This window comes from Puma concolor, chromosome D4 (assembly GCF_028749965.1).
Source record: "Puma concolor isolate L17-30 chromosome D4, mPumCon1.1.hap2, whole genome shotgun sequence".
In the NCBI taxonomy this organism is placed as follows: domain Eukaryota; kingdom Metazoa; phylum Chordata; class Mammalia; order Carnivora; family Felidae; genus Puma; species Puma concolor.
The window spans coordinates 83,823,302-83,835,071 of NC_141679.1; the positions used below are offsets into that span (position 1 = coordinate 83,823,302).

Genomic DNA, 11,770 nt, shown 5'->3' on the forward strand with positions numbered 1-11,770 from the left:
GATAAAGATGTGGTTTATATATACAATGGAATACTACTTGGCAATAAGAAAGGATGAAATCATGCCATTTGCAGCAATGTGAATGGAAGAGAAAGGTATTATACTGAGTGAAATAAGTCAGAGGACAGATATGTTTTCACTGGTATGTGTATCTTGAGAAACTTAACAAAAGACCACGGGGGAAGAGAAGGGGGAAAAAACAGTTACAAACGGAGAGGGAGGGAGGCAAACCATAAGAGACTCATACAGAGAACAAACTGAGGGTAAATGGGGGAGTGGGGGAGAGGGAAAATGAGTGATGGGCATTGAAGAGGGCACTTTGGGATGAGCACTGGGTGTTGTATGTAAACGATGAACCATGGGAATCTACCCCAAAAACCAAAAGCACACTTTACACACTGTTATGATAGACAATTTGACAATACATCATATTAAAAAAAAAAAAAAAAAGATGTGGTATATACACACAGTGGGGTATTACTTGGCAATCAAAAAGAATGAAATCTTGCCATTTGCAACAATCTGGATGGAACTAGTGTATTATCTAATTGAAATTAGTCAGAAAAAAACAAATGTGATTTCACTCATATGTGGAATTTAAGATACAAAACAGACGAAGCTAAGGGAAGCAAAAAAATAGAAAAACAGGGTGGGGGACAAAACATGAGACTCAAATATAGAGAACAAACAGGGTTGCTAGAGGGGTTGTGGTTGGGGGGATGGGCTAAATAGGTAAGAGGCATTAAGGAGGACACTTGTTGGGATAAGCACTGGGTGTCACATGTAGGGGATAAGTTACTGGATTCTACTCCTGAAATCATTATTGCACTATATGCTAACTAACTCGGATGTAAATTAAAAATTTTTTTAATTAAAAAAAAAAAGGCTAGACGTGAACAACAGCACCAGCTACACAAAGATAAATATAAGAAGGTATAAATCTTATGTAAAGGTGAATAAAATCTTCAAATAGTTTGTGAGAGAAGAGACATGATGTTAATCACTATTGTTCTAATTATTTGCATGCTTCTCTTATCTCTCTCAGTGGACTTTGAGCTTCTTTTCTCCCAACCAGCAAGAGGAACAGTGCCTTGCATAGGATCACAAACCTTCAAATAAATTCAGTAAAATGTAAAACACACCATCCTATCATACTCGCGGAGAGCAAGCAAATACTTTCTCTCTGGCTTTAAAAAAAAAAAAAAAAAGCCTATAAAAAAGAACACTTGCTTTGACTCCACGTGGTTCAGACAGGCGTGCTCGTCCTCTCCAAGCAGTAGTAGTGACAGCTGCCATTTACTCAACAATCCTTTCTCCACTGAAGGTGAGATGCAAGGTCGCTTCTAGCCCTCACAACAACCTTACAGGTGAATCTGTTAGCTTCAGGACTCAGATGGGGACTGCACGGGTCTCCAAGGCCCACATTTCCCAACTCCTCTCACACCCTGGAGTACAAGAACTGTTTGCTCGGAGTCAAACAGCATCTTTCTCTACATTAGTTTCCTTCCTCCTATTTATTCATACAGCCTAAGCGAGATCAATGAAACATCCCTGAAACCTTTCCTGTGGCTCAAGTGAGTTCAAAAGTTTATTTCTTCTCTAACATCTAACATGGACAGATTTCCCTTCAGCAACTTGGCTCAGGCCACTTAAAGTCTTACTCATCAAATGAAGCACACACATTCACTACGAGGCCCTTAAAAGATTTCTTCCCTTCTCGCTGCAGACTAAAACGCCTTCTCCCAATTATAACTTTCCACTTTTCCTCAGAAAAGCAAACACATTACATAACTGGCCCTCACCTTCCAAACACTCATTTCTAATGTAACTTTGCTAACCTCGGCAAATCGTCTTTGATTCTTCTCTCGCCCCTTACATGTAATTTGTCACCAAGTCCTGTCAATTCTACCCAAAATCTCTCTCAAATCTGTCCTTTTTCTTTTGACAACTAAAACCTCACATCAGGCCTTGATCTTCTACAGCATCTGTAACGCAGTTCCATGAACCAGTGGTCTCCAATTTTTTTTTTCTATGCACTCCTTCCCTATCAAATAATTTAAGCATACATTTGATACAATGATTTATAAAGTATAAGAATGTCTTACTATACTAATATATACACTTGCAAACACAAAAGAAAAGTTTGAAGATTGATAAAAAAAACATATACATATAGAAGGGGTACCTGGGTGGCTCAGTTAGTTAAGCCCCCAACTCTTGATCTCAACTCAGGTCTTGATCTCAGAGTCATGAGTTTAAGCCCACGTTGGGCTCCACACTGGGTGTGAAGCCTACTTTAAGAAAAATAAGAATAAAAACAAAGATAAGTTCTAACATATTCTTTTCACACCCCAGTGCATCATCTTGTACAAGCCTGAGATATCACTGTTCTAAACTACTGCTGCCACAGTAATCTTCCTAAAAACCCAAATCTGATCGTATCACATTCCCAACTCAATCTTTCAATGGCATCATGTCCCAGTGGCATAAGCTTACTTTTTCAATTTCACCCCTAACCTTTATTCACATATCCTATATTTCAGCTATACCTGTCTTTTACACAGTTCCTTCTGCCTACAAAGTCTTTATCTTTGACAACCACTGATTCATATATAGGAACATGTCTCTAAGAAAAAAAAAATACATTCTAAATACTGTAACCAATTTACAAATGAATTTTGGGAAGGTAACCTATCTTTTCTATAGGAAGTCAAATGTTTTCAACATACCTTTTGTTACTTCCTTTATTTGGCTCCTTTTCAAATCCTAAATACTTGGAAAGAATGGGTATGGATTCCAATAAAAGTCAAGGAGACCAACTTTGTTTTTGTTTTCTTTGGTTTATTTTTCTTCCTTGTTTATCTTTCCATTTCCCAACAAAATCCTTTTAAGCAAAAGGATGTTGTAAATCCAGAGATTAGTTCCCTCTAGGGCCAGGAAAAAGGCTGAATCTTTGCAACCCACAACTAGAATTCCAGCTAGGAGCTTACACACAGATGTAACGGTCTGAAACATATTTTCCTAAAGCAACATTCCAGGTTTTACATTCCCTGTTTCAACCTTCCTAGCTGCTGTGCAAAACCCTTGAAGTTGACTGCAACGGGCTAAGACGAGAATGACAGAGTGGCACCCAATACACTGTTCAGAAAAGTCATGACAATTCAAGTGACTGATTCTGGGCACTGACAATGGGGAGCACGGTCTGCAACAAGACTCTCATTCCGCCACCCTTCGTACCATCTTCCACGGGGACTGGCAGGGGAGCACTGTGGTGGCGAGAGGAAATAGAAGAGACAATAGTGGGAGAAGCCCTGGAGGAAGGCACATATCAACTTCTGCTCTCATCCCACACTAGGGAGACATGTCAGCCATGCTACACACAGGCCTCACAAAGAAGGAAGTCTGTAGTGTATTTTGGTAATGGGATCCTTTGAGGAGCAGTCTGAAAACAAGACTGGAGCCGAGCTATCCTAAGAAAGCAAAGCTGCTTCTCTGTACCAGAAAACAATAAGAAGGGGTTCTCCCACTCCCAAGCCATAAAACTTCCGCTGTTCTTCCTCTAGGAATGCCTCCTCCCTTCTCCAAATGTCACCTTTCTACGAGAAGGCCAACATGGCGGAGAAGTAGGGGGATTCGTATTTCCCGCGTCTCCCAAACAAACAAGGGCTGAAGCCAAAGGACTTTGAACCCCAAGAGTCTGGGAGGAAAAGAGACAAACATCACCTTTCCTTCAGTTCAAGTTCCAACCTCTGTTGAGAAACCTATCTCTTTCTACGCTGATCTTTTGTTTTCCACGCAACTCATCTGGGCCAAATCAAAACCACAAGGAGATAACCACTTTACACAAAGTGGTACAATTGCTTCGGAAAACAGTTTAACGGTTTCTTAAACAGAGTTACCATATGATCCAGCAATTCCACTCCTAGGTATATACCCAAGAGAAAGGAAAACATATGCCCACACAAAATGTTCACAGCAACATTATTCATAACAGTGGAAAAGTGGAAACAACCCAAATACCTAACAACTGATAAGAGGATGAAAATGTGGTTTCTCAACACAATGAAATATTATTCAGCAATTATTGTATGATTCCACTTATACGAAATGCCCAGTATAAATCTACAGCAACTATAAGTAGATTAGTGATTGCTCAGGGCTGAGAGGGTTTGGGGGGAATGAGAAACAAATGCTAATGGGCATGAGGTTTCCTTCTGGGGTGGATGAAAATGTTAAGTTGGATAGTAGTTATTGACCACACTTTTGTGAGCAAGCTAAAAATCATTTAATTATACGTTAAAAAAAACAAATGTTATAGTTGTGTGAATTACATCTCAAGTTGTTTTCTGACTGCCATGGCCTACAAGGCCCTACTCAGGCCCCAGTCTTGATCTCAGACCTTACAACAAGGCTCTGTCCCATCAGTCACTACCCAAACCTGTGGACTTCTAGCAGATCCTGAAACGGGTCTAGGATTGTCTTGCCTCGAGGCCTTTGTATATGCTCAACTCTGTCCGGAATGGAAAGTCTTGCCCAGTCTCTTTACAGGACTAATGATTTCTCATCCTTGAAGTCTCAGCTCAAATGTCAGCTCTACAGTAAACCTTCCCTCGCTGCTTTGAAACAGGACAGCCACCCTGCATTGTCACTCAGCATCTTGTTTCCTTTCTAGCACATCCACATAGCCTTATGGGAATTGATCTGTGATTTTTCATCTGTTGGGTCCACCAGACTATAAGCTCCATGAGAGTAGGAATGAATATGCATTATTCAGCACCGTAATTCTCAGTGTCTAACACAATTCCTGGCATGTGCCTAAAAATGGTAATTAACGTTTTTATTTTCTTAGTATGCCACATCTTCACACATACTGCTCCCTCGGTGGGGACTACTGCCACCACTTGCCCTTTTCACACCCTTATCACCTCTCCTGTCTCAGCTAAAACAGCTCTATGAAGCCACCTTGGCAGACAGCCTCTCCATCCCTTCACCTACTCAGCACAAGCTGCATCTCTACCATAGCACTGCTCGTACTGTATCATACTCGGGTTTTTTGGTGGAGAGGGGCCCCAGAGGGAGTTTGTTTTATTTTGCATTTCTGTCTCACTAGTATTTTGGAAAACCTTAACGTGAAGGAAAACCTTTATTTTTTATTTAGTTTTTGTTTTTGTTTTTTCTTAAGAAAAACCTTTATTTTTGTATCCCGGGCACTCAGCCCACTACCAGGCACATGATATAGTACTACTAATTACAACAATACTAACATAATAATCACCAACATTTTATGGGTGAATGTTCAATATGTGCTTCACACTCAGTTCCACAGTGAGTGAATGAATAAACGGATACGCTTCTGGGTCACCAACCTCAAAGAGGTCACAGTCTGACAGGGACAGAAGACAGGTACACAGGCTAATGCAAAATAAATACCACCACAAGGCCAAATGAGCTGCTCTGCCCTGTCCCTATGCCTTCAAATCTTAGAGTATGCTCTTCTCTGCATCCATAAATGTCAGGTTTCCTCAAACTCACTTAGAATACTTCCTTCGATTACTTACAATCCACTTCCTGCCCTCGGTGCCTGGAAACAATTTCTAAGATGTCACCACAAGCAATATTAAACTGCCACACAGTTTCCTGCTATATGTCTGCATTATCAGTTAAATTGCTTCACATTAACCACATTCTAGTCCACCGGGATCACTCAAACACTAAATAAGATTGAAACATACCTGTCGAAGACTGCCAGTTACCCCTGCTCCTTTCATCCCTCTAGATAAAGGTCTGCTTTCCAGGGTGCTACCTGCATACTGGTGACATTTTCCTTCCCTGGTCAAGTAAATGTTTGGTCTGAAGCCAGACGATATTCCTTTACTTAAGTGAACATGAACTAAAAAACACTCTTCAGAAAAAAAATAAGTGATTCTCTGCATAGACCAGGGCAACTTGACTTAAAAACATAAAAACTCTTGTCCTCAAGAGTTTAGGTAGCAAACTATTCTTTTAACTCTACGTGTACTCAACCCAGAGCCTTAGTTAGGATCTTAACTCAGATCCTAGCAGACTTCTTAAATCATTCCATAAATTCTTCCTAAACAACCTTATACGGCAGGTACTGGGTCTGACACAGAGAACTCAAAGACAAAGAGAGTCCCTGCTCTCAAGTATGCCTGGCTTAATGTGGAAGACGGTCAAGGAACTAACTTTAGTGCTGTGATGGCGATAAACACAAGGGGCACGTGGCCTCGGCTGGGCAAGGGGTGCACAGATAAAGGGCACCTGTCCTAGGCTGAAGAGAGGACACACAGCTGAGGGGCACCCAGCCTAGGCTGGGGAGGGGGATGCAGAGAGGAGGGCGGCTGGCCTAGGCTGGGGAGGAGACTCAGGGTGCAGAACCAGCATCAGGGCAGGCTTCCTGGGGATGGCATCTAATCTTAGGCAATAAATTCCCATTCTCTCATTTGAAAAATGTGGTTAGTAGTACCTACATCATTGGACAGTTGTGGGATCTGATAAAATGGTTCGCACAAGGCAATACCACCAAGCCTGACACAGAGATTGTGCTCAACCAGCCTTAGCCTCAAAGTCTGATCAAGCACTAAACCTCAGCACCTGTGCCTGGCAACGCACCTGCTTTACTGATGATACAAGAGACACCAGCTGCACAATTACACACATTGTTTTTAATCAACTTTTATTTTTTAATAATGAGAGTGTTAAGTCCTGCTCTTCGCATTAACAGTCTAATTCCTTGATCATCAAAACTTTCTTCCACTTCTCGAAGCAAGCCATTCCCTGACATTCCTGGCATAAAACAGACTGGTTTTCTTAGGGTTTTTTGATAGAGAAGGTATAAAAGAAAACTAACAGTTACTGAATTTTTAATCCGGGCCCAGCAATCACGTGGACACTGCATTTATTTGTTCATTATGACTCTGCAGCATTATAGTCTCCCCCATTTTACCCTCAGGGAAACTGAGGGTGAAAGAAGTAGTTTGTGCCAAGTTTCACAGTCAGTAGACAAAAGAGCTGGAATTTGAACCCAGATCTGATTCCACATCGTCAGCCTGACTGGGCCACACGGCAGCAAAAAGTGGGAAGTCTGGCAGCCACAATGCTCTCCTGCCCAGAGGGGCCCCACAGTGCTTTCTGTTCCACACTCCCCCTACAAATCCGCACCCCCCCCCCCCAACTGTCCCTACACAACAGAGCCTGTACACTTAGATTTCAACTCAGGCAGCTCAACACCTTGAGCGAAGTCTGTTCTTTCCTGTCAGGGTGCGACAGGCAGTAGTGGCCAAAGCTCTGTTTCCTCCAAAGACTAGGGCAGCATCGAAGTAGATGGTCCCAAGCCACCTGTCCATCCCCATTCCCAGCTGCACACAGACGCTGCTTAGTCAGAAGTCACCGTAAATTACAACTACTTTTCAGAGCTCCTCTTCCAGTCTCACCACAGGTAAAGCAAACATATTTCCCCAAGCCTAAGTTTTTTATCCCAGAGCAGTCTAGTTTCAAGACCAAGAAGGTTATTCTTTATGCTAATTTCACACCTTAGTAAGTTCCCTTGCCCAAGTGCTCAGAACACTTATGGGTTCCACAAAACGCACCTGAGATGCACGTTAACCTGCAACCTTCAAGATCAAGAGACCTGATGCCCCGTCACCTGACCTTCCACTTGTTGGATTTTCAAGCTAGTTCTGACACTGACCGTCTCAGGTCGGCCAAGTTTCTGAACGTCTCTGTAACAAGGGTAAAGCATCCTCACAAGCATACTCTGCGACCGTAAGGTGGCTTTTTGGGAAGTGTTTCTAAGTGCTATCGAAATCCAAGTTCACAACTCTTACTTGGAAGCAGGAGCTGAACTTGGAGTACCTCCTTAATCCCGAGGCTTCACACACCACGTCTTTTTACCTCCCAAACCCCTTAAGCTTTTGTTTGGAGCACACTTGTAACTTTCTCCCCTCCTTTCCACAAAGTCAAGAATGAACAGTGGGCTCCCGCACCTCTTCCGTTTTCATTATCATAAGCAAACTTTCGCAGCTTCACTTAGCGCATGTCTCAGGGCTGCGGCAGCACAGGAGACATTTAGTGAATGGGAAGCCTGAGTCAATCAGGGGACTACAAGGATGTGCAAGGGTCACGCTGCAAGGACAGGGACTGCACCTGAGAAGCAGCGTTTGAATAAGTAGGAGAGTTCATCCTCAAGGCCCCTCCCCTTTCAAACTTCCCAAGCAACATTCTCAAAGCGCTGAAATAAACACATTCCGCAGACTTTCTTGTAAGCAGGTTTCAAGTGTCCTATGAAAGCCGTTTAGGGAAAAGCCTATGCTGTCCACTTTAAGTGCCCTTAAACAATTCTATTACTCATAGAGAAAACTGAACATTTGTTAGTGATTAGAGATAAGGCATCTCATGCTCTGGAGCTGAGGAAGGGAGAGGCCGAAAAAGGACCCGGCTGGGAGGGGAGATAGAGCCCAAAGCAACACACCCAAATTGGACTGCATAAAAGTTTGCACTTTCCAAAGTCAACTTCTAGGTCTAGAAGCAAAGGCAACAATGTTTCCACGGGTTCTGAAGTTCCATGTATCAACAACATCCCCGGAAAACGAATCCCCCACTGAGGATTCCAGGTGAATGAATGAGTGAAGGAATTTGCCAGATTGGATTACAAAGCCTTTCCAACCACCATCAGGATCAGGTGCTCAATTACGACACAGAGGCATCTTCATAGCCTTTGGCCCTTGCTGTGTGGAGACTTTCACAGATAACAAGGCTTTTAAAGGAGGAAAGAGAAAAGGGCCCTCCTCCTTCGGGCCATCCAGACCTTAAATCCACGAGTGGCCCCTCCGAGAACCGCAGGCCCTAAGCAGACCTCTCAGGACCTGCCCAACTCTCAGGGGAGCCCCAAACACGCCCATTTGGGGAGTTGCTTCCGGAGGTTTCTCGCCCTCCCTCCCCCCCCCAACAGTTGTATGAGCATTTTCAGAGATTCTGTTACCCCAGGAAAGGGGCCACCTCGTAATCTCTGCGGCTCCCGCCCTCAGGTGAACAGGGGACACCTGACCACCAGAGCCCTTCCACCACCACCACCCCCCCCCCCCGCGTACCCCGCCCTCGCGCCTCCCTGGATCGTCATGGCAACCGTCCCCCTCCCCGCGTGACGCCGGCACGCGGGGCGCCCCTCAGGCCCCGGCAACAAGTCCCCCGCGCCGCCCGCGGCCTGCAGCCCTCGCCCGGCCTCGCCGCCCCGCGCCCGGCCCGGCTCCGCCCGGCCGCACTCACTTGATCCTGGAGCCCATGGTCCCCGGGCCTCCTCATGGGCCCGCGGGCCCCGCTCGGCGCTGCGCTGCCCGCCCGCCCGCGGCCGACCGGCCTCCCTCCGGCGCTCTCCCCGCCCCTTCCTCCCTTCCCTCAGGCTGGGCCCGCCCGCTCGCAGCTCGCTCCCTCGTCGCCGCCGCCGCCTCCCGGGGTTAATGTACTCGCTCCAGCCCGGCGAACGCCATGGTCGCCGGCGCGCGTACCCGGCGCGCACCGCCCCCTCCGCCTCTCACACAGCCGCCTCCTCCTGTCCGCGCCGCCGCCGCCGCCGCCACCCGCGGGGGCTGCCGGGAAGTGTAGTCCGCTGCCGGGAGGCGGGGCCGCCTGAGGGCGGTGGGGGGCGGGAAGGGCGCGTCTGTCCGCCGGCCTCGCGGAGCTGGGGGCGCGGTGTTCCCGAGGGCCTCCCCCACTCCGACTGCGCTCCGGTAGAAACCTTACAGTCCCCTGAAGAGAGACCCTCGTCCCTTAGAGACTCCCGAGCTCACCTGAAGAAGCCTGCACCCATTCCTCCCCTTGGAGTCCTCCCGCTCAGTAGCTTTGGCGTTGAGATCATGTCTCCCAATCAGGCTTCCGTGAAAGCACAAGTTTTCCCTTTTTTAAATGCCATACCTTCCAGTAAGTTCCTTAAGGGAACCGCAGACCCTCTCCTCTAGCACACTATCCACTTCCCCAGCATGGTGCTTGATGGAAGCCCCTTCCTCTCCCCTTAGATCTGTAAGGAGACCTCACATACCCGCAGGAACGCCACCTGGGGGCTTTGTACTACCCGTTTACTGCCTCTGCTCCGCCCTACCCATGAGGACCTCTGCCTCCCTTTATAAGCCATTTGGGAGGTTCCCATGCAGGAAGGTCGTGTCACCCTAACGGCCCCTGACAAAGAGTAACAACGCCAATGAACGTATTTGAGTCAAGCACTAACATGCTGCCTGCCTCCTTTCCCCCTTGGGGCTACTTTCATGAACACCTCAGTATCCTTCCCTCTAAGCCTGGAGGAATCACAGAGGGAGTAATAAAGACAGCTACCAATAGCTACTGTTGGCTGAGTGGGTGAGTGAGTGTTCTCACTGAACCGGGCACTATATTTCCCCTACATGGTTAGCATCTCACGATAATCTAGTGAGTTTACAGCAACACCACCCCCACCCCCCCCCCCCCCCGACCTCCATCTCTCAAAGAGGAAAGGTTACATAACTAGCAACTGGTGGACCGGAGATTAGCATCCAGGCTGAATAATTCCAAACACATGTGACACAGTTATGCTTTAGGATGGCACCTTTGGCCACAAGTCAGAAAACATGCCAGGTTCATGGTTCACTTTTGAAATTAGTCTTTTCTTTCTTCTCCTTCTTCCTCCACTTCTTTTTCTTTTACAGTCTTCTGTCCTAAGATGCCATTCATTCTTTCTGCCGTTTTGGCTCTTGTAAATTTGTGAAGTGTCCCCCCACCCCTCGATCACTACAGTAACTGGCCCTAGGTCCCAGCCAGGCAGGGAGCAAAGAAAGCAAGAAGAACTGCTTCTTTTGGAGTTGTATTCAGTATAAAGGTAATTTCTCTCTTTGACCTATGCCCTTGAGATTGTTAAAAGAATAAACTTTTTTGAATTAAAGCAAAAAAGAAAAAAGAAAGAAATTGAAAATCCAAACCGCCATTTTGAATTCCAAGTCTTCTGCACCCAGACACCAACACCGACTTATAAACACCCCCAGGAGCAAAACTCTGCTAGACGGGCAGGGCCTCTGTGGTGTTTATTCACCTTGTTTCTTATGGATCCTCTCCAAAGAACAGTTGTTATCAAGATCTTCCCTGGAATGAGCAGCCAGTTCAAAAGCTCTGAGCAGGAGACTATAAATAAAACAAAGTTATTTGGTGGAGGGCAAAGCTGGCTGCCTTTCAAAGGAGGTTGTAGCCATCCTGGCCACAAAAATGTCTGGGTGCCTGCTGGGTGGTGTGTGTGTATGTGTGTTGGAGGGGAAGACTGGAAGTGGGCTTGGGGGGTTATGTATCTGTCCAGGTGGCCTCTGAGACTACAGGGTGGTCTGGGGAGAGAGCATTGAACTGGGAGTTAGGAGTTTGGCTTCTAATGCTAACTGCACCACTGTCTGGCAGAGCAATTTAAAGCAAATGATCAGAAAATTGCCTGCCTCGGTTTCCTCCTCGGTAAAATGGCTATAGAGGACGAGGAGGAGCTCACATCATAAGAGAGAGTATAATGTAGGAGTTAAGAGCCCAAGATCTGGAGCCAGGCTACCTGGGTTCAGATCGCAGCTTTACCTCTCACTAAATGTGTACCCTTGAGAAGGTATTCACTCTCTCTGTGCCTCAGTTTCTCTGCCTGTAAAATGGAAACGATGGTCATAGATCTTGCTGAGTTGATCTGAGATTTAAATGAATACATGACATCTATAAAGTATTTAAACAGGGAATAGCTTATGAAAAGCACACAAAAGTTATC

The 11,770-nt window shown here is 45.9% G+C and overlaps 1 protein-coding gene across 8 annotated transcripts in view; it reads right to left on the reverse strand.

The window, feature by feature from the left end:
- Positions 1-9,854, reverse strand: part of DENND1A (DENN domain containing 1A) — a 515,742-nt gene extending 505,888 nt beyond the window's left edge. For 6 of the 8 annotated variants that reach the window (XM_086683987.1, XM_086683986.1, XM_025923886.2 and 3 more), the window contains exon 1: positions 9,804-9,838. In XM_086683987.1, coding sequence (XP_086540113.1) covers positions 9,804-9,823 — 20 coding nt within the window. In that variant the 5' untranslated portion in view covers positions 9,824-9,838. Of the gene's footprint in view, positions 1-9,282; positions 9,495-9,803 lie in introns of those variants that run through there. The other 2 variants (XM_086683990.1, XM_086683985.1) reach the window with 2 other exon arrangements.
- Between the last annotated feature and the right edge of the window lie 1,916 nt (positions 9,855-11,770).